This window comes from Hevea brasiliensis, chromosome 1 (genome assembly GCF_030052815.1).
Source record: "Hevea brasiliensis isolate MT/VB/25A 57/8 chromosome 1, ASM3005281v1, whole genome shotgun sequence".
NCBI classification, from domain to species: Eukaryota; Viridiplantae; Streptophyta; class Magnoliopsida; order Malpighiales; family Euphorbiaceae; genus Hevea; species Hevea brasiliensis.
Window position 1 is genome coordinate 5,117,535 of NC_079493.1, and position 24,511 is coordinate 5,142,045.

A 24,511-nucleotide genomic window follows, 5' to 3' on the forward strand; every position below is an offset into this window, starting at 1 on the left:
GGTCATTTATAGTGCAAAAAGAGGACGCTCAGCTTGTACGCGACGACAAAATCTACAACCAGTGGGTCCTAAAATAACAGACTTCACGGCCAAACATTTTAAGAACAGAATGATGCTAAATGGGGAATTCTGAAGTACCCTCCAACGTGAACCTCTCACCAGAAACCACCTTCAGTGTCTGACATATACATGCCCATATACGTGACATATACGATTCAATCCCTGCCCCCATATGATCTGATATGATATGAGTGCATCTTGAACCTGAAAGAACCGAGGTTTTCTACAGTGCAATTTTTTAAATATTCTACTTAAAAAGCCATTTATAATTGTCTTTCTACATTACAAAGAAACTCTAACAAGGTCTCCAGTACGTCACAAAGAAAGAAGAAATCAGACACCGAAGAAGGGGAAAAGAAGTGTGCCACAAGATGCACAATTCTTTACCACAAAATGTAATCTATAACAATAAGCTACCTTACCCACTAAAACAAGATTCAAAAAGAATGACAAAAGAAAAAAAAAATTACAAACACCCATCATCCTGTCATCAGAACTAGTTTTTTGTACTTTTCCTTCTTTTTTCAGACATAAGTGTCACCTGCAATTAATGCCCGCTAAAAATTAATTTGATCTTATGATCCGCAGCAAGCTGATTTTTGGGCAGCTTCACCAGCCCCCCCTGCCTGGCCTGGTTGATTAATCTTAATTGTTGTTGGCTGCAATAATTAAAAAGAACAAATATATATATATATATATATATATATATATATATATATATATTAACAATTAAATCCTTATTCTTTTTTTGTTTTACATAACTTCTAGCTTCAAACAGTTGCATGAAATTCAAAATACCTCAGCCCTCGAGTCCATATCAGCAAGCCTTTGCTTTATATCCCTTGCTATTGAAAAGAAAACTTCCTCGACATTTAGATTTGTCTTCGCACTCTGCAAATTCATAGTTTTCAATAAATACCAACACTTGTACAATTAGCTTCAAAATCTGCAACCATTACTTACAGTTTCAAAGAACTTGATACCGTACTCATCAGCAAGTGCTTGGCCCTTAGATGTGGGGACAGCCTACGAAAATTTCAAGAACATTATGATAAGGTACATGAATTTAAAGTAATCCATGGGAGAGGTTTGCATGTGTGTGCAAAAGAGAGAAATTAACTGCTTAAAAGTTATAAATGTAATTAGAATGCACTATTAGTTCCCTTTAGGAAAGTTGGGTTGAGCAAAAATTTCCTGTGTGAGCTGGATAAATTAAAAACTTTACAATGCGACTAGAAAACAATAAAAATCAGTAAAATGGCCATTAAAAGCACACTCTCAATCAATAAATATAAAAACCCAGCAATACCCTTTTGCTTTCATCCATGTCAGCCTTGTTCCCCACCAATATCTTGTTAACATTATCAGAAGCATGCTGTTCAATGTTGCGAATCCAATTCCTGATGTCTGAAAATGGTAACAAGCAACATTTATGAGAAAACTAAAGGACACCAACAGGTGTACAAATTGTTTAATAATTTGTGCAACTTCACAAATATCCACCTCATTGTCAGTCAAATCAAACTATGTAAATGAGAATGGTCCAGCCATCAACACAAATATATAGAAAAAATAATCCAAACAGTACATCAGGGAGAAGCAAAATTATTGTACGCTTGTAGTTTTCATGGCTATCTGAAAAATTATCTGATAAAGAGCATAGAAACTTACTGTTGAAAGATGATTCATCAGTAACATCATAAACTAGCAAAATACCCATTGCTCCACGATAGTAAGCTGTAGAAGTGATAAAGAATGAATTACCAGGGAAAGTGGGAAACAAATTAGAAATGAACTACGAAATGATCTTGTAAGACACATGCAGGAGGAAACAAGGCAACTTTCAGGAAACAGCACAACAAAGCTGCAAGATAATTACAATAAATTTCCAAATTCAAACCCACTGACAAGCCCATACAAATGGATCAAACAATTTATTAGCCTGATGAGAAGATTTAATTCACTTAGCCTGACAATCTTCTCCACACAGAGGTGGCACTAGGTCCTTAGCAGTGAAATATCATGAAATCTGGCCATGAAAAAGGGATTGCTAATCTCCAACTCAAGCATCATTCTTCTAGGTTTCCCAAATGCCAATGGTTTAGGCAATCAGTCCTCAAAAGAAAGTGGCTGAAGGATTTCTCAGGTTGACTAGAGCCATTATTCAACCTCACTATTCAACTCCAGTAGAACTTTTTAGGACCTGAGGTTAGGCAATCACCATCAACCACAAAACTTCTTGCAGGTTATCCTCCTTCTCAAAAGTCCAAAGGGTCACACAAGAAAATCCCCATTTCTCCAATCAGGAAATAAATAAATAAATAAAAAAGAAGAACCACCAAAAACTAAATACGTTTATCAAATTTACTGGTTCCACCCGGAAATCTTCAAGCATATAATATAAATAGCAGAAACCACCCATCAAATCAATTGCATGTGCGATATGCATTATTACCGACATCAAAAATGAAGAATATATTTCATCCAAATACCATCTCCCATTTGTTACAATGAAATAACATTACCTACAGACTAGAAACTCACCTGTTGTAATTGTTCGGAACCGTTCCTGACCAGCGGTATCCCAAATTTGAAGCTTAATTCTTTTGCCATCAAGCTCAATAGTTCTTATCTTGAAATCAATACTGCATAAGGAAAAGTAATCTTGGCAAGTCAGAGAATTCCTCTAAGAGAAATAGAGACCCAAATAACCTCATAGTTCAGGCAACACAGACCCAATGGTGGTGATAAAACTAGTAGTGAAGGAACCATCTGAGAAACGTAAAAGAAGGCAACTCTTGCCCACCCCTGCAAAGTTAAACAACAAGAACAATTGAAATCTTTAGTTCAATGCCATTTGCATATCAAACTAAGCTTTTATGATTACACAAATCCAGTGAGGGGCATAAATTTTCCAAAAACAAATTAAAAACAAAAACAAACCAATATAACCAAGAACAACATATTAGAACGACAAAGAATTATACATACTCCAGCAGACAGTTCAAGACTACAAATTATGCACCAAGCATGTGCATCCGGATATTTATTTTAAACCAGTGTATTATCTAGTCAATCCAAATCCCTGCATTGCAATATTTATTAGTTTTATTACTTAGAGTTTCCTAGTTTCCTTACATAAATCAATAAAATCTGAATCCAGCAGTAAACAAATAACACAATCTCCAGCTTTGCCTTTAAAGGACTTTACCATGTTAAGGTCCTATCAAAGGAAAATATCAGGGTAAATCTGGAGCCACTACCTTTCAGTATTTGAGATGGCTGCAAATACTAAACATGTGTCCTTGGACTTGCACACCAAATATTCTTGCCACCCCCAATGGCACCTCTTCAACTTTGCTCTTAATCATCTATATATGTGAAGTTTGCATATGCTAACTACCTCTTCAACTTTGCTCTTCTAACTATAAGACGCATTAGCCACTCTCACCTCGAAAGCACTGATTTAGCTATCTATTTCCCATTTTACAGTTTCAGTATGTTTATAAAAGTAATCTATTATTTTTAACCAAAATAGGAAAAAGGAAAAATGCCAGAGAATAAATCCCTACAAAAGTACTACTTACCACAAAAACAGGAAAACAGGAAAGAGGAAAAATGTCATAGAACAAACACCTGCAGAAATACTACTTGCCAAACACCACAAATAGATCAGTAAAATAACCAAATCCAAAGTTATCAAGTATCAGCTGTGCTGAAAGTCAGACAATCTAAAGCTTTGAAGACCTCCAAGGCTCCAACTAACCATGTTCTAAGGTCAACCCACCCTATACGCTTGGCCAAGTTACAAAGAATCAGGTGTCAAGTTGAATGGAAGAGACAGGTGCAGGTGGCAGTTGATATGAAGTTACCACATAAAAACATATGTAAACAGCTTCTTATCATGATCACAAGTTCAGTATGAAGCATAAGTTTTTCGACTGATGAGATGCCCATCTTAGAATCAACCCTCAATGGTTCAATCACATGAATGACAGAATTTTGAAGTTTGTTTAAGCAAACACTTGGCCCTCGTTTATCAAAATGAACAAACAGTTTCACGGAGTACACCTTGATGACAAGAACAAGCAATATGGAAACAGAAGAAAACTTAATTGCAGTATTAGAATTTAAGCAGAAAGAAGGACAATAACAGATAGCATGAGGCAAAGAGAGAAATAGACCACCCCAATCCAGTAAGGTGGTCTATGGAATGTTACCATATACAATATCAAAAGATCCATCCAAGTCCAACAATAAAAACCATTAAATTATCCTAGTTCATAAATTAAAGAATAATGAAGTACCCAAAGACTATAACACCAAGCAAGATTTCCTCAACTCTTGAGGGCTTCCACGTTCTATAACAAAAAATTCGGTTCACTTTGAAATCAAAGCATTCATTGCATGTCAAATTACAAGAACTATTAGAGCCTCCTGAACTCGAACACGCTATGTAATATAAAATAAGCACTTACAAACTTTGGCTCCAAAAAAATCAACAAAATATATTCAGGGAGGCAGGACTCCATGAAAAAAGTGCCAAACACAATCTTGCTTTCCTATCTATCAACAAAATTTTAATCAAATTTTATTGTTAGCTAAAGCATTGACGAACGACAACAAAGAAGTGAACGAATATAATGCTCAATAGAAAACGAAATTAAAAAAAAAAATAGAAAAAAGAGGTTCTAATATTCCATAATCTCCGCCAGATTCACTATTTCAATCCATCACCGCTGCCTCCCGCTCTAGTAACTACAAATAAATAGGGGGGAAATATGCAGATAACCAAGAGAGAGAGAGAGAGAGAGAGAGAGAGAGGAGCAGCGTCATTTCTAACAATAAAATAAATTTATAGGCCGAAAACATTTTCGAGGCTTGATTTGCTAGAAAATGATTTACAGCATTGTAAAATGCCACTAAAATCAAAATTACCAATACATCTAACACAAAGCTCATAATGCGGGAGAACTAGGACACTCATAGCAAATCAAATCCTTCAAGAAATCAGATGGTTGACGAGAAATTAACAAATCAAAAACTCAAACCAAATCAAAGGCCAAAACAATGCACAAAAACATAACTTCTAAGAAAACGACGATCCGTTTGCTTGTGGAGAAAACGAAAAGGAAAGGAAGAAAGGAATAAAAATCTATGAGATCACGTACCACTGTCGCCGATCAATAGAAGCTTTATGAGGTAATCGTAATCCGCTCGAGCCCTCGCAGGTGGAGCAGCCATGGAAAAATCGACGAGTAGAAAAAAAAAATGAACCAGATCACGGAATAGAAAGACACAGAGAGTCAAGGGGAGATAAAGAGATCTCCAAAGAGCTCAGGAATGAAAGGCCATGGAGATTTCAGAGAGAATGAGAGAGATGGTTGTTATTTGTTGTTTGTTTTGGTTTTTTTTTTCTTCTTCTTCTTCTTCTTCTTTTCAGCGAATTTACAAATTAGGAGACATTCCTTCTTCCTTGATGAATTCTCAACCTACAATACAAAAAGCTCTGCTCCGACTATGGTGGGTCGCTAAAATGCACCACTGTTGGCCTTTCTTTTCTGATGAGGCGTTGATCACTCAATCGCGCACGTTAGCACAAAGATATACCAAAATGTAGAGAGCGCGATTACTGGTTCCTTAAAATGAACTTCCTTAAATAGGATCAGGTTCTTCACATCGCCATGAGCCTCCAATCAAACGCTGCCAACTGCCAACCACTACTGTGATTTCAGAAATTATGTCAGCTATATAATTTCAGTGATAAATTAATTATGAGATGATATTAAATAGAAAAATAATAATAATTTTAAAAAAAATAATTTTCAACATATAAATAAATTTAAATTTATTTTATTTTTATTTATATAAATATACAAAATTAGTGATATTAACTCTCATAAATTTAATATTTTTAAAAATAATTTTAATATCACTTAATTAATTATATTTATTTATATTTAATATTTACCTATTAATTTAGTATCATATTTTTAAACCTAAACAACAAATTTTCAATCAAATGAATCAAGGCATGAGTTGGAAGTGTGAGTTATGAGCTGGCATCCCAATCATCATCGAATACACAAAAATGAATGTCTTAAGGTACAGCTGTGATGTATGGGCTGTTTCCATCGATTTATTGGAATTTGTATATACTTCTTCAAATCAAAGCCGACCACCACATGTTTCCTTAGCTACTAATCTTCTATTATAACGGCACAATTTTAAAATCAAACATATAAATATAGGAAATTTATACATAAAATAAATATATTTTAATAAAAATATTTTATTTTTAAGTCTTGGCGTATCATTAAAAAAAGTCTTTTAATATATTACTTGTATATAATTAATCATGGCCGAATTTGACGCTTATGGATATGCAAATAGCCTTAATAATTTGGCCTATTTATATGGATTTACATTATAAAGACCAATTGGATTAAAAATATTAAATATTTTGTAAATTTATAATTTTATTTTTATGTTTTAATTTGGGTTTTGGTATTCTAAGGTTTTATATGGAGCACAATTGTATTCATTTTTAAAAATCAAATTTGCAAAGCATGTAAAAGTCAAACATTTGCAGTAATTTACAATCATATCCAAACGTTTTAATTTTAGATCATAAACCTAAACTTTTGAGAATTATAGTTAAAACTCAAAATTGATTAATATAACTTTAAATTTTGTCGATACAAATTACAATTATGATAATCAATCAGCTTAATTATTAAAATATAAAATCTTTTAGGCATTTGGATATTATATTTGTAAGTTTGTGATATTTTGTTACCATAATTATAAGTTTAGTAGGTAAAATTTAATTTTATCAAAATTAATTTTGGGTTTTGGCTATAATTGTACTTAATATCAAAGGGTAGGATTAATTTTATAGAAATTTAAAAGATTTGACTATAATTGTAAATTATTACAATTGTTTAGCTTTTAAGTCCAATTGCAAAGTTGATTTTAGTTTTATACAAATGCTTAACCCCGGAGTTCTTCCAACTCTTTAGGTCATTCCATTAAAAGGCATTTCTAATGATTAATTTTCTCTGTTTCAATGTATAATTTTGTTCATTATTGTCCCCTGCTCTGGACCTCAAGAAACACCAGCGTTGTCTACGTTGCCACTGTCATATTGAAGAGGCTGATTGTTACAATAAGTTTGTCACAATTTTTCATAATTTATAGTAAAATGTTACTAGTAAAAACATAACTTGTAAATTATTCTTAATTGTTTAATGAAAAAGAAAATTGCAAAGTGTATTCAATGAAAATGCATGGACTTAATGAAAAAGCATGGACCCTTCAAAGTCATTAAATATATAGACAAGAGAAACTAGGTTTAAGTTGACAGTTTCAAATGGATGGTTGGCATTGTTGTTAATTTTTTTTTTAAATATATTAATTAAAAAGTATTAAAAATAATTTAAAATTATATTTAATAAATTTTAATCATAAAAATAATAAAATAATTTTTTTAATTATTTTTTTTAATTACATCTAAAATAATATTTTTATTCAGAAAAATATTTTTGGCCTCTCAAACTCAATACTATATAGACACTGAAGACTTGTTTAGTATTACTGTTAAAATTATTATTACGAAAATTATTTTCTTAGATATATTACCTACAGAGTATTAAAAAATAATTTCAAATTAAATTTGATAAGTTTTAATTATAAAAATATTAAAATAATAAAATATTTTTTTTAAATTATTTTTTTAATAACATATAAAATAATATTTTTATTAAAAAAATAATTATAGATCATTAATGCTAAATAGGTACTTAAGTCAGATGTGAGATTTTAAATTTTAATTTTAATTTAATTATATAAAAAAAGAAGACCGAGTCTAAAAGGACTTTGACTTGGTTTTTTTAGGAAGAAAAGTCTTGTGCAAGAAAGATGTGTACTGTGGCATAGGGAGGCTTCTTCTTAGTTGTGGACCAACAGCCAACAACCAACAAGATAAACATAGAGTCAAAGACATACTTATTTTGGTTTCTTAATTAAAAAGGCAAACACCTATCATATCTTTTAATGATTATTCTTATGTTTGTGTCTTTTAATTGGTTCTGAGAATAGCAACCGTCAAACTAATAAAACTCAATTATTTTGGATGAAATAAAATCGAAATTATTATAAAATAATAGTATAAATCAAGATAGAAAATATAGAGAAAATTTAGATAGAATATATTATTATAAGGACAAAAAATAAATCTAAGAATGTCTCCATATAAGGTTAAATGACATACTAAAAATTATAATATTAAATAAAATTTATAGAGAAGTTAAATAGACTCGTTAAGAAACTAAATAGACATCTATCATAACGATAGTTTTATAACACTCATTCTCGATTTCATAAAGAATATGCCTCGTTAAAACCTTACAAAGAAAAAATCTAACAGAAAAAAATCATAATGAAAAAAAAAAAAGAATTCAGTATTCTTTGTATCTAAAAATTTAACTCTCCAGATGAAGCTCTGCTTTTAAAACCTTAAGCCAGCGCATTCCAATGTTGTATACAATTTTCTCTAGGGGTGAGCAATCGGTTCAAACCGAATCGAACCGAATTAAATTATGAAAACCGAACCATCAATTTTAGAAACCGAACCGAACCGAAATTGGTGAAAAATCGAATCGAACCGAACCGCTTTATTTCGGTTCGGTTTGGTTTAAACCGATCGGTTTGATTTTTGATTAATTTTTTAATTTAGACTTGATTTTCAAGTTATTTGGTATAATTTTGACTTTGGTTTGAACCTAATAATCATTAATCAATGAAATTAAACAATTAATATATATAAAATTAAATATAATTCATAAATTTTGCATAAAAATAAATTTATTCAAAAATCAATTCGGTTCGATTTGACTATATAAATCACTGTTCGGTTCGGTTCGGTTTAACCGATTTTTTTCTCTTCAAAACCGAATCGAACCGAAATAACCGAAATTTTTATAAATTGAAACCGAATCGAACCGATTTAATTTTAAAACCGAACCGATTGAACCGAATTGACTCGATTTGGTTCGGTTTTTCAGTTTGAACCGAATTCTGCTCAGCCCTAATTTTCTCAAATGTTGCAGTTGGTGCAAACTGGGTGAATAAATCTACCAAATTGTTACTTGAACAAATTTATTGCACATAAATATTATCATTCATGTGTGAAAAAAAACTTTAGTGAAATATGTTTTGTTCGATCTCCCTTAATAAATCCTCCCTACTTCATTATTTTCATATAATAGAAATTATATATTTAAATATTAATTACAACTTAGAAATAATTATAAATTAGATTTTTTATCTGAATTTCAAGTTAACATAATAAAAATTTAATTCAAATTGAATCAAAATTATATATATATAATTTTATTTTTTTATTTTATTGAATATTATATTTAAATTAATATTTATTTTTTTTAATTAATAGATGATAACATATATATATATATATATATATATATATATATATATATATATATATGTAAAAGGTTCGATAAGAGTTGACTTGTAAAAATTTAAAAAATGTTAAAAGAAATGAAAATCGTGAGAATTAAATTCATTTTGTTTAATTTAAAAACTAAATATACATAGCTTTGTAATTTAATTTATTAATTTCTATTTAAATATTATCTAAATTGATTCTATCATTTTGATTTGATGAAATACAACAGTCCCATTCCAACAATGATTTGAAGAGATATTTTTTCATTTTCTGGCAATTTTTGCTCTTTCTCGATTGAATTATCTCATTAATTTCTGGCCAACTTTAATTTAGACCTTTCTTTTTTATCAGATCAAAGTCTAAACATTCATTAAAAAAAAAAATCAAACTCATATTTCTCCAAACAAAATATTTAATAATGATAATTTTTCAACATTCAACTTGATTATAAAGAAAAATATATTTATTTCATTATTATTATTATTTTAAATTAAATCTATATCATATTGAAATGTAAAATTCCAAATTTATAAGGATAAAAAAAAAGAATAATATTTACACTAAAAATATTTATATCTACAAAATTAAAATTAAAATAATATGTTAATTTTAACATATTCTATAAAAAAATAATTAAAAAAAAGGCATACGGTTACCAAATGATTCATAATAAACATCTAATTAAATGCATATAATAATGTATACGTTCTAAAGCCATAAAGATCATTTTAATGATTTAGCATTGTGTATAATGATAAAAGGCATAATTAACAAGAATCTATTTAGCTGGAATGTTAATTAATTATTTATAATAATAATAATATTAATAATAATAATGTAGACTTCTAAAAAAATCTCAATATATATATATATATATATATAACTCAATGAAAACAATATGGATCAATATAATTAATGAACTATGCAGCAATCGCATGAGGTAATTTTCACCCTTTTAATAATTCTAAAATATACAGATAAAAGAGGTTCAAACTTAAGACCTTCCTTATTTCTTAGCAAATTATTAGATATTTTTTATATGTATGCACTTTTATTCACAGAGTTTTGGGTATCACATTTTTATATTTAAGGAATATTTGATTTTTTGTTAGTGATAAATGTATTATTTTTTAGTGTATCAAAAATTGGAGGAAAATGAACAGACTATCACTTGTTTGAAATAAAAAAAAAAACTCCATCATTAACAACCCATAATTCCAATAATTTAATGAACGTTTGAAGATGCTAATTCAAAGAGAGAGAATCGTTTAATGGAGACCACAGCGTCTAAATTGAAGTGGAAAAGGAACATGGATATATGCAATTAATTAACTATGTTATCATTGCACACTTAAATAATAATTATAATAATTATTATTATTATTATTATTATTATTATTATTATGGATCATGATTGAGGGATTAAGTAGATTTATAATTAATGTGAATCAAAGAGTTTTTAGCAACATAAAATATCTTGTTTATCCTTTATATTTTTAGAAATAAAATTTTCTTTCATTTTTTATTCTTTCCTCTTTCAATATTTTTTCCTTTAACTGCATCATCTTTTTTAGCAAATAGTAATAAATTATGCTTTCATTTTCAATAAAAAATAAATAAACTTATTCTCTCTACTTATTTTCTCTATATATATAATTATTTGAATTTTAATAATATATACTTAATATTTAAATTTTAATTTTGAAAATTTATTTTAATTTTACTTTATTAAAGCTTTAAAGAGTACAATCCATATATATTTTTTTCTTTAGCCAATATTTGTGATGAAATAATTTTCTCTTAGCCAATATTTATTGTTTGAAGGCTTTTTTTATTTTTTTCTTCAACTCTGTACCAATTGACAAAAATCATGCATATTACATAAAACTTGTAAGGTACAACATGTTAAATTTTCTGCCATTTAATCTGGCTAGTTTAGTTTTAAAAAAATATGGCCTATTAATGTTAGGATTAATTTTAATTAAATCAAATTATTCATCTCACTTTTAATTTTAATTTGTGACCTTAATTAAATTTAATTATTTGATTTTTAAACAAAAATGATTTTAATTTAATTTAATTTAAATTAATTAATTATTATTCAATTTAAAATTAATTTAAATTTGATTTACGATATGAAATTGAATTGACAATGACAAATAAATTAATATGCTTGTTTGGTTTGAGTAAATAGGATGAATCTATATGAATTCAATTCAATATATGTTTTAATCAATCAAATAAATTGAGCATGTGACATATCATATTGATTGTATCAATTGTAAAAATTATAATTTAATTTATTCAATTTAATATATATTTAAGTCAGCTGAATCAATTTGAATAGTTGACATGTCATATTAATTATATATTTTAATCAATCAAGCTTTTAATTGAGTAAATTGAATCAATTGATTACGTGCAAGATCATATTAATCATATATATTTAAGTCAATTGAAAAAATATAATTTAGTTGATTCAATTAAATGTATATATTGGAGTCAACTGAATTAATTTGAGTATGTTATATGTCATATTAATCATATATTTTAATCAATTGAGTTTTTAATTGAGTCAATTGAATCAAATTGATTATATGTAACATTACACTAATTATATATATTTGAGTCAATTACAAAAATTATAATTTAATTGAATATATATTTGAGCCAATTTAATCAATTTGAGTACGTGACATGTCACATTGATCATATATATTTGAGCCAATTATGAAAAATACCATTTAACTTATTCAATTGAATATATATTTAAATCAATTGTATTAATTTGAGTATGTAACATATCACTTTAATTATTTATTTTAGTTAATTGAGCTTTTAATTGAGTTAATTGAATCAATTGATTATGTATAATATCATATTGATCATATATATTTGAGTCAATTATAACATTTATCATTTAATTGATTCAATTGAATATATATTTAAATCAATTAAATCATTTTGAGTGTATAACATTTCATATTAATCATATACTTTAGCCAATTGAACATTTAATTGACAAATTGAATCAGTTGATTATGTACAATGTCACATTAATCATAGATATTTTAAATTAATTGTAACAATTATCATTCAAACGATTCAATGAAATATATATTTTAGTTAATTAAATCAATCGAGTATGTGACATGTCACATTGATCATATATTTTAGTTAATTAAATAAATTATGTAAAATGTTACATTGATTATATATTTTTATCAATTGAGCCCTTAATTAAGTAAATTGAATCAATTGACTATGCAATATGTCACATTATGTCAATTGATCATATATATTTTGAGTCAATTGAATTAATTGAATTAACTGACCATATATATTTTAATTCAATTGTGACAATTATTATTAACCCTTAATTAAGTAAATTGAATCAATTGATTATGTAACATTTCACATTATGTCAATTGACTATATATATTTTGAGTCAATTGAATCAACTGACTATAAATATTTTGAGTCAATTATGACGATTATTATTTAAATGATTCAATTGAATACACGTTTTAGTTAATTGAATCAATTGAGTATGCGACATGTCACATTATTCATATATATTTGGATTAAATATAACAATTATCATTTAAATGATTCAATTAAATATATATTTCAGTCAATTGAATCAATTAAATACGTGACATATTAGATTAATCATATATTTCAATGAATTAATCATTTAATTGATTTAATTGAGTAAAAATATTTAATTTATTTATATGAAATACTTTTTTTAATTAAGTCAATTAAATTCATTTGAGATTATAATATTAATTAATTATTATATATACATTAATCGAATCAATTTAATCAATTTACATTGTTAATTTAATGAGTTAATTTAATTAATTTAAATTCATATTGATCATCTGTTTAATTATAATAAAGTAATATATATTATACTTTTTTAATATTAATTTGTACATTAAAATAAAATTAAATAAATAAAAATATATTTTTTATTTGTTTTTTTATTTTAAAGTTTTTTTTAATTAATTATTTACTATTATATATACATTAATCAAATTAATTTAATCGATTTGTATTATTAATTTAATTGAGTTAATTTAATCAATTTAAATTCATATTGATCATTTGTTTAATTATAATAAAGTAATATATATTATACTTTTTTAATATTAATTTATACATTAAAATAAAAATAAATAAATAAAAATACATTATTTATTTTTATTTTAAAGTTTTTTAATTTAAATAAATATTTTTTTTCTAAATGTGTAAGCCTAGTTAAAAAAAAAGTATTAATTAAAGATGAGAGAGAGAAAGTAAATGAAATTTTTAATTTGTATTGAAATTTTTAATCATAATAAATACAACAGACATAATTTAAAATTCAAATTTTAAATTTTTACATTCTCCCATAAAAATAATTTAAAAAATATTTTAATAAAATAAATTAATTTTTATACATAAAATAATTTTATTATCCTTATTATTCTATATTTAATATGAATCCACTTCATCCCTAAAACTTTTTTCTACTATTATTATTATTATTATTATTATTATTATTATTATTATTATAGAACATAAATCCAATGGAGAAACCAACCGCTTCTTTATGTAGATGTGTAGATACTTATGAGTACAACACTATTTTCTTTTATATTGTCTCTGGATCAAATTTGATCTGTATATGATATGTCCATTTAATATTGTAAATCGTCGCCAGAGATCTTATTTTTTCAGTGGGTGTCATATAATATTTTTTAAACAAAATGTTCAATTATATATATATATATATATATAAAGAAGAAATTTAGCAAAATTTTTTATAATTAGTTAAAAATAAACAAAACAACAATTAAATACCATATAATTCTTATTTAATTTATAAATTTATTTAATTTTCACAAATAAATATTCATGAAAAGATCGTTAATTCTTTCTAATGATAATTAATTTAAACTAATCATTAAAAAATAATGATTTAAAATAAAAAAAAAAACTGAAAAGGCTAAAAAAATAAAATAAAGCAAAATGCATAGAATCCTACTTTTTCATCATCAATAATAAATTATTAAAATTTAATTTAATTTAATAATATTAAAATTATATTTCAAATTTAAATCTCAATAGGAAATTATTGTAAAAAAAAATTAAAGAATAGGCAGGCAACAGCTGTTTAATGGTTCAAGCATATGAGAATATTCTTAGAAGATCCCTTCCCCACAAACCAAATATTTATTCTTTCAAATCCCATCAATCTCACGTTCGCTCGTTCTCTTTCACAAGAAATCATCCATGGTTTCCATTTAGGTGTGTATAACTGCAATTCCCACATGAAGTTGCGATGATGGCAAGCTATAATCACAGCAGCGAGATCAGCGTTGATGATGAAGGAGATGAAGATCATAATGAGTCATGACCCTTGAAGTTGTATCACATGTTTGATATGATCAGCTGGGCAACTAAGGACCCTTTGGCAGTCACAGGTAGCTAGAATGAGATGTTTATTATGGCAGGCTCCAGCATACATAAACAGTGAAACTTTTTATATCGCTTCTTCTCTGTTTCTCTTAGTGCTGAGAGCTCTTATGAAATGGCATAAAGGGTATTTTACTACGTATTTTTTTATGTAATGGGTGTTGAGATGTTAATCCAAATGCCTGGAAATTTTTGGTTTGCTTGATAAGTTGATGATGAGATTAGAATGTTAATGAAAACAATTTCATTTCCTTTGGGCATCGACGGATAATTGTTTTTAGGGAAAACAGGCACTTAACTATTAACACAGGTACAACTATAGAGAAATCCAACTATCAACCGTGATAAAGTAAATACGTAAGATATCAATACTTATAGGCAACAACCTTACCTACTACGAAAGTCATTCTTTCCAATGGGTAAAGCCCTAAACTAAATAATTTTCTCATAATATTTAGTTTATGATTATCACATCAATCGTAACATAGTTAGAGAAATTTCACTAAATTTAAAAATAATATTAAAATAATTTAAAAATGTTTCTAATAAATTTATAATTTATAAACTCACTTTAATTAATTTTACATATATTTTAATATATATACTTAAATAATTATTAAATTCATTCTCGTAAATAAAACAAAGAAAATCTGGCACTAGACCCACCAATCCCATTGCACTACAATCTGGAGATATCAGTCCATTTTATGGAGAAAACCATTGGGTGCTACATGTAAAAATGCAGTTCCCAGAAACTTGTCATCGTTATCATAATGAGGGGAAATCTTTTTCAGCTCCTCTTGATTGAGAGCTTCGTTTAATTTCATTTCTTTTGTTGTATGTGTGTTAGTTATTTCGACATTTCAATCAATATAGTTGGACGGTGACTTAAAACAATGTTCTCCCACGCCAGATCAAAATCAGCATCCAACAATGGTCCAAATCACTGAAAGTGAAAGATGCAAATTGCTTAAATTTTTTACCGTTCAACCACTTACTGTTCAGGAAAGTGATTGCAACAAGATACCAACTTCAATGATATGCCTGATAATTAAAGAGGAGGGGGTGGGAGGAAATTTCCTTAAAGAGAAACAGATGCCGGAAAATAATGCAAAGACCATTAACGACAGACTTGACCAAACTTGAAATTGGAAACTTCCCCTGCTTGATATCATTATCAGAACTAACAATATAAAATTGTCTGCACATACAGATAAACCAGAAAGGGAAAAAAGAAAGATGGCTTTCAAAACAAACTATGAAAAAACAGAGTCCCTAACACAAGACTCACAGACCAACAACCTCAACTAAAGGATCCTAGTTAGGCCAAAACAAAAACTGTTGAAATAATCAACACCACTAAAGATGTATGTTATGGACCTTCCCTTGATAAACCTGTTCATAATCAATCCTGGAATGAGCATAATCCAAGATTGGAATGATTAGTTATGGCATTCCAGCGCTTCAATTAATGAATAAGCAAGACAAAGGCTAGATAATCCAAGGTGATTTACTATCATCTTTCCAGAATCAGCAATTTGGCATCTCCTTAGAGGAGCTTTTCACCAGAGAAATCCAAAGACAGTGTTCTATGCATACAAAGAATTCACCTCATGCGCAGGCGCTTTAGAAATACTAATGTCACAAGAAAGAAGAAACAAAAACCAGGCAATGTTTATCAGGCAACAACTTCAGGTTCGACTACTCAAAATCTCAGATGGCATAGTACATAATCTCAAGTCATAACCAAAGGAAAAGTTTCCCTCAGATACAAAATAATAACATCATAAACATTTAAAATGAAAATTGGGATAGTTGGATAAACTACTCAGCAGTAAGCCAAAAATTATCCCAAAAAACTCTTATCATTATCAATAAAAGAAACCAAGTACTTTGCCTCCAACATTCTTTCTCCTAGCTTCTTCATGATCCATGATACCAGCAGATGTTGTCAGCACAATATATCCAAACTGCACATATTCATTAAAAAAATTAAATACCCTTCAGGGTGCTAAAACCGTATATATGTAACTACAAAACAGCATCTACAAATAAACTTTTAATACAATGACATTGTAATGCACATGAGCCAGAAAGAAAAGGTGCTAACCAGTTCCCAAAAACTAGACCTAAGAGACAAAATAACACCCATTAAACTACCTTCCAATAGAAAACATAAAAACAGAGTTGACACCAAACTCCTAGATATCCCATTTGGCCAAAAAAAAAAAATCAATTTCCCTAAATTGAAAACTTTTGTTCTCTGAAACTGCATTTTTAAGACTCACCTGTCTTGAAGGAAGCAATCTAGCAGTCCAACCTTCAATCTCTTTGACTCCAACATCAAAGCGAGGACTAATAACTCCACATTTGTTCAACCGCCCATTCAGTTCAACCACAATTTTGCCAGCTCTGTGATCATCAACATACTCAAACTCTCCAATATAACCTGCAATATCAATACAGATAATATAAAAACCAAAAAATTTTTACAAATTCTAGTAGTACTCCAGTAAGAGGAAAAGCCTAAAATTGCACATGAACAAACCATGCTTCTGCATGACCAAAAGAAACTTGATGATCACTTTTGAGGATGGCCTGATCATAACCTGTCGTTTACCCCTCTTCTCTGCATTATACATGCTCTTCAGAGCATCATTTAAAACACTGACTCTCACCATTCTTCCAAATGCAAGCTACTGAAAAATGTTAACAAAATTTAAATTAAAAAATAAATAAATGCAAAAGCAAGAGGAAAAATGTGTGCTATTTACATTTCAACATCAAGTAACACAAAGCCATACACAGGCAAAATAAACAATAAAAATTGCATCGAGAAAGAAGATTTCATTAGCTCAATATAAATAAACATTGGCTTTGTTTTAATGGTTCCTTAAGTGACATCCACACAAATAAATCAAACTAAAATCCATCACAATGCCACTAAAACAAACAATAATTTAAATAGGCCAAACAAAGATCCATTCGCACACGAGAACATCTTTAGAATCAAATTATCATTTCTCAAAACAGATGATAACCCAAAAAAACATAACTAAACCCAATACTGGCACGAACTCTCTGCGCTAAACCCAAATCACATGAGACAAAATTTCTAATCCGACCAAAGCAAAGTAAATCACACCACACGTAACCTTAAGAATAGGTATTTCAAGAAAAGCGCATCAGTACTTCATCAAAAAACTTAAATAAGGGTGAATGTTAACGTTGAGATAACAAAAGCATTATCTTCAATAGAACAAAAGCGTCCTGATCAGAATCAGTGAACCTCTTTGAAAATCCTCCTTCAAGTTATAAAAGAGATGCAGATTTGAATCATACAATATTTAGTGTATGTTTCAAATGCTTCTATTGAAACAAAATCATTTTAATCTGGTACTTAGACGGTGAGAGACAAGTAGAGGGAAATATTTACCGGAGGGCAGAAACGGAGGCTACGTCTGGTAGCTGGAAGCTTGGAGCAGTGGAAGAAGCGGCTGTAGGGTTAAGCATTTTGGGGCGTCTTGTAGGGCTTATTTGGCTGGATCAATTTACGAAACTGTCCCTGTGACTGCAATTTTCACGAGTGAAAAGCCACAATTTTTAGGGTTTAAATTAAAACTTTTTAAGGTGATCTAATATAAGATCCTCGTGTGAAAATGAGTTTAACCACAGTCATATTGAATATTTATATTAGATATATATAAAATTAATTAAAATATATCTATAAAATATATAAATTTATATATAACTATTTAATTTCATTATTAAAAAATTCATTCTCATATGAATTTAAACTATTCATAACTGCACTTAATTTTTTTATTGGTTTAAATAATATTTAGTTCAAATTAACTACAACATTAGAATACATTTAAAGATGAGTTCCATTACTTTTTTTAATGCAAATCCATTGTAAAAGCCCATAGGACAAATGCAGTAGATAAAGGCTTAAGGCCTGAACAAAAAAGCTCAACCAATAAGCAAGCCCATCTAAGGGGGAGTATTCGGTTGGTTTGATTTTGAATCAAATCAAATATAAAAAATCAAAATACTGAATCACTTAAAAAAGTAGATCGAATCAAACCAATTTAAACCAAAAAATAAGAATTCAGTTCAGTTTCTTTGCATTATATCGAAACTTTGGAATTTTACAAAATAACCTATTTACATCTAATAAAACAACAATTTATTAAGAGCAATCCTAAACTTGTTTACAAAAAAAAAAACCTATTTATAAATATCAATAATATATAAATGGCCATTCAAAAGTACATAACATATAAATCCACAAGTCCATAAAATTATAAATCCATATTTCATAAAATGTACCATGAAATTACAATCCAAAATACATAAATGTCTATACAAACAACAAACATCACTTCATAAAAATAGCAATCCTGAGCTGAAAAATCACTTGTGTCGTTTGTTATTCGGTTTAGTCAGTTTTGTTAGTTTTAACTGATAAAAAATCAAAGCGAACCAAACAAAAAACTAAACATACTAAAAATCTCTAATCGAACCGCACCAACAGAATAAAAAAAATCTAATCGATTGAACTGAAATGGCTCGATTTGATTTGATTTTTCTTTCAAACGAAAAACTGCTCAAGCCTAAGCCCATCCATAAAGCCTAGAACTCAACCAACCAAAACCTAACCTTAATTCCTAAGAGACCCAAACAGAGAGCCCCAGAACCTTTTGCAGTGTAGCCATCTATGGGACCAGTTAGAAGAGATTGTTGGAGACCATAATAATAAGGTTTCTTTGTCAAAACTTTGTAAGCTTGGAGTATGACTCCTCGAGGATAATAATGAAACCCACAAACAAAGAAACAAGCCACTATCTCTAGTAGAATCGCCTGGCATAAAAAAACTATCATCAATAGAGGAGAGAGGAGGGCAAAAGTCATGGCATCTCAATCTCCTCTGGCCATGGAAAACCAAGAAAAGACTTTTAAACGCTAACTCTAACTCCTTAGAGATGCCTTCCTTGGAACCTACTATAGAGTTGCTCACTTGCTTAACCTACCAAAACTGAACACAAGAAATGCTAAGAAGAATAGAGCAATTGTAATACCCCAAAATTTTAAATTTTATTATTTTATGAGTATTATGGATATTTTAATTTTATTTAAATTTTAAGAAATTATTTGAGATTTTTCTAATTTTAAAAATCGGGTTCGATTTTTCGAAAATATAAACTTTGATGATTTTTAAAAATTAATTTAAAAACCACATGGCAAAACTAAAAATATATTTGAAATCTATGAATTTTTCTGAGTTTTCTGAAATTTTTTCGGAATTTTTGGACCTCGTTTTCGGTCCAGAGGCAAAGTAAAAATTCAAAAATTTTGTATCATGAATCGAACCGGCCGAATCGAACCGGACCGGATGGGACCGGTCGAATCGGACCAGCTTTTCTTTTTCTTCTTCCCTTCCCCGCGCGAGTCCGACCTCCTCCCCTTCTCTCTCTCTTTTCTCTCTTCTCCCTCCTCCCCTTGCCGCACCGCCACCTCCCCTGCCTCCCCACCTCCCGGTAGCGGCTGCTGAACGCCGAAAAACGGCTCCAGAAGCGACGCGCAGTGCACGCATGACCGTTCACCTTCCCGGCCAAAATCCGGTCGATCCGGCCACCAATCGGACCGGGTCTTGTGTCTGAACTCATCTATTCGTCGAGAGCTTTCCATAGACACCAAGAACACCGAAATCCATCGAGCGGTTTGTCCAATTTTTGCCCGGGAAGTTTTAGCCCATTTTGACTTTCGGGCTAGATTTCTCGCAAACTGTGAATCCCACGAGAAAATCGAGAGTACCAGAGCGCTCCACTCGTCGAGAGCTTCGCGGCGACATAAATTTCAAATTTTTCCGACACCGTTTTTCGATGGGTCCCACGGAACTTCGCAATGTCTTTTCGAGCATTAAATGAGCTTAGAAAATTCTGAAAAATTTATGTACTAACCCCCCGTGTTGTGGGCTTCGTGTACTTATCCTCAATTCGTGGAAATTCGGCGATTGACCAGTGCATGAATTTTCGCCGCATGCACTGCATCTGAAAAAGTCTCCGAATTGGACCGAGGTTTTGGCTACCCCCCCATTGTCAGATGTCCCGAGCGCGTTCCCGAAGTCGGAATCGGCAAAGGTAAACCCGAACTTTGCTTTTTCATAATTTTTTAATGCTTAAATAGGATTAAAAATTCATAAAATATTCGTGGTAGCTCAGAAAATTATGATTCTTTTTGCAATAGCCTAGTAATATTGCTAAGGACCGCGGGGCAAAGTTTTAGAATTTTTAGAGCTTGTTTGGGTAGTTTTTGCAAAAATAATCAATTATAAGGACTAAATTGAAATTTTACATATTGTGATAGATGACTGATTTGATGGGCCCAGGAGGGGCTGTGTGATGTGATTGAATTGTGGATATATGAGTTGTGAATATAGAAGTGTGTTTTGAGCCCTTTTGCAGGTTGGGTAGGTCATAGGTATAAGGGAGACTCTGTCGGATTTTCGGCACGATTTAGGACATATTTGGTCTTTTCTTGATTTGTATTGAGTTATTTGTATTAAATAATTGTAATGTAATTGTCAGGTGAGCCGGGACAGCCTTCTTCCTCCGCCCATCCGCCCCAGTGACCGTTGTCAAGTCTGTGAGTAAAATGTTAATTTTAATTGTAATTTCACTATTATTATATGTTCAAGCGTGCCCATGCATCACTTATATGCATATATCTATGTAGATAAATTTTAGGCACGATTTATGTTGCATTTATAACTGTGAAAGTGCCATGTATATTGTTGTGGTAATTTAGAGCAGTGTGCGTGCGTTGGCGTGCGTGTGATGTGGTGTGGACTATGGATAGGACGGGTAGACACGGCTTGAGATCTTCGCTGGGACCCGATCCTTCGGGGTAGACACGGCTTGAGTTCTTCGCTGGGACCCCGATTTGGTTATTAAGTGGAAGTCCGAGCTGAGTTCTTCGCTGGCACAGTTGGAATTAAGAGAGCTGTATAGGGGATCAGCTCCCATATATATTATGATTGATATTACTGGGTGCGTGAGTGCTCCAAATTACCTTTTTGATGTTATGATGTGAAAATATTGTTGATGCTGCATTTCACTCTACAGGGTGCATTAGTTTTAGATAGTTGTAGAGATTATGGTTAAAATTGATATTTTACTCTCTGAGTCGAACGCTCACTCCTGTTCAATATTTTTTCAGGCTACAGGAGGATTTTATTGTGGTTAACCTGCTTTTCTCCTTCGCAGGTTGTTTATCAATATTTGTGTAATTTTATTTACTCCTAGAATTTCCGCATGTGTTAGAAATATTTAAATGGTTCGGGTTTGTAATATAAATTGTTATGTGGACCTGTAAAATTATTATATGCATGTTTGATGGACTGGATGAGGAAGCTGAGCTCCCATTTATCTTTATGTTGATTTGAGTTTGTGGAGGGTGAGCTGAGCTCCCCAATTGATGATATATTTTGTTTACAGGTCGGGCGAGTAAAAAAAACTCCCCGTTGAAAGGTCTACTTTATGGCTGGACTCTGTCCGGTTGATTTCTTGAAATTGGGCCCAAATGGGCCTTAGAGTTGGGCTAATGAATAGTAAGCTTACTACGGGCCTCGAGGGCTTTAGGCTGGCCCAGGTCCTAGTGCCGGTCCGGCCCATAGGTTGGGTCGTGACAAATATGGTATCAGAGCTTAGGCTCCAGATTCTTAGGGAATGTTCATCTAAAGTGTTGGGAAGAGTCTACTAGGAGTCACATGCGGAAAAAAATAGGGTCCACATTCGTCTTGCATTGTCATATTTGCTTCTAGTTTTTGCTTCATATATTGTGTGTAAATATGAGTCTATAGAGCTGTGTAATGAGTAATTTTGAATTTTGTGGGCTAATCTTTGAATTTCGGAAAATGCGTAGAAGGTGAGAGAGCCGCCATCGCACTGCAACTGATGTGCCTGACGAGGTGTCAACATAAGATGAGGCGCCTACCCCGAGGAGGCGGGGTAGGAGGCCTCGAGCTGCTCAAGTAGAAGAGCAGCTGCTAATAGTTCATGATCAGTCTTTCATGGCACAGGGTCCCATGGACCCCATGGTAGCTACTCTAGCTGGTTTGCAGAGGACCATCGATATGATGGCGCAGTATATGGTCCATCCTCCACAGCAGCAGCAGTCCACCGCACCAAGAGGGAAACCTCACAAACAGATAATCAATTTTAAGAAGTTGGTGCCTGGTACTTATGATGTGTCAGATGATGCATATCGGTTTTTGGATTCCTGCATGTGCAGAGAGCAAGTGCGATTGGTGATAGAAGACTTATAGAGTGTATGTAGCATGTCATGGGGCCTATGCCTAGACAATGGATGAATGACTACATATTACCTCGGATGGAGGGTTTGTCGTGGACTCAGTTTGTGGAACTGTTCATCAATCGGTTTGTGCCTGAAAGCTTCAGAGATCAGAAGCAGTGGGCCTTTGAGGCCTTAAGATAGAATGGCAGGTCTGTAGATGAATATGCTATAGAATTTTTGAAATTGAGCAGATATGCCCCTACAGCAGTAGCTACAGAAACTATGAAGGTGAAAAGATTCCTAAAGGGGCTTGACAGAAGGTATGCGAACCTGGCCATGATGTCTGATCAGTCTTTTGATGTGGTGGTTGATCGAGCTGCATGATTGAGATTAGCTATGCTGTGGATGACAGTGGAAGAGCAAAGAAAAACAGAGCAGAGGGTTCTACCGGTGTTCCCCAAATGGGTACTCCAGACAGTGGTGGCCAGAGTAATTACAGAGGAAAAAGTAGGAATAAGAGGAGTGGTTTTAGACACAAATCTCGAGGGTTCGCACCGTGGTGCGGATCCAGAGTGGTCACGGGTACAGTGCAGCCTGGTGCAGTTCAGATCCTCCTTGGCACCTTGTGCACAGTGTGGAAGAGGACATTCAGGACCTTGTATGATGGGTTCAGGAGTATGCTTCAGGTGTGACCAACGAGTCACTTTGCTAGGGAATGCCGTGTTGATGAGCCACGATGGGGTCACAGGTTACATTGCAAATGTTCCTCGTCAATTGTATCCGGTGCTTCGGCATGGTAGGCGATCGATTCAGGCCGAGGACAAGGGGGACGTGGATTTGGAGGCAGATAAGGAGGTAGAAGTCAGTATCAGGGTTCTGCCACTCAGGGTAGGGGTCAAGCTCGGGTTTTCACCCTGACCCATCAAGATGCTCAAGCTTCAAATGCAGTTGTGGCAGGTCTTCTTCTGGTCTGTTCCTATGAGGCTCGTGATTTGATAGATCCGGGTGCTACGCACTCATTTGTCTCCCCTGTGTTTGCTATGAGATTGGGTAGAAACCCTACAACTTTAGAATGCCCTTTGTCGGTAGCTACCCCACTTAGTGACAACATAGATGTAGATATGGTTTTTCCGGGTAGCCCAGGTTTGATGGACTGGATGAGGGAGCTGAGCTCCCATTTATCTTTATGTTGATTTGAGTATGTGGAGGGTGAGCTGA

General features: G+C 31.1%; 2 protein-coding genes and 1 long non-coding RNA gene across 3 annotated transcripts in view; 1 reads left to right on the forward strand and 2 right to left on the reverse strand.

The window, feature by feature from the left end:
* The window catches only part of LOC131178431 (uncharacterized), a 31,532-nt gene extending 9,192 nt beyond the window's left edge, over positions 1 to 22,340 (forward strand). The window contains exon 3 of the long non-coding RNA XR_009147415.1: positions 22,217 to 22,340. This is a non-coding gene — a long non-coding RNA (uncharacterized LOC131178431). The remainder of the gene's footprint in view (positions 1 to 22,216) is intronic.
* On the reverse strand, positions 280 to 5,702 carry LOC110636516 (ras-related protein RABE1c). Its single transcript, XM_021786249.2, has 8 exons — positions 5,232 to 5,702; positions 2,796 to 2,868; positions 2,605 to 2,705; positions 1,732 to 1,797; positions 1,370 to 1,467; positions 1,024 to 1,086; positions 859 to 951; positions 280 to 719 (listed from the first exon to the last, which is right to left on the reverse strand). The coding sequence occupies exons 1-8, from the start codon at positions 5,302 to 5,304 to the stop codon at positions 636 to 638; spliced, it is 651 nt and encodes a 216-aa protein (XP_021641941.1). The 5' UTR covers positions 5,305 to 5,702; the 3' UTR covers positions 280 to 635.
* Positions 16,670 to 18,583, reverse strand: LOC110652899 (40S ribosomal protein S15a-1). The gene is made up of 4 exons (XM_021808514.2): positions 18,432 to 18,583; positions 17,544 to 17,694; positions 17,284 to 17,444; positions 16,670 to 16,965 (listed from the first exon to the last, which is right to left on the reverse strand). The coding sequence occupies exons 2-4, from the start codon at positions 17,674 to 17,676 to the stop codon at positions 16,867 to 16,869; spliced, it is 393 nt and encodes a 130-aa protein (XP_021664206.1). The 5' UTR covers positions 17,677 to 17,694; positions 18,432 to 18,583; the 3' UTR covers positions 16,670 to 16,866.
* Positions 22,341 to 24,511: the final 2,171 nt, after the last annotated feature.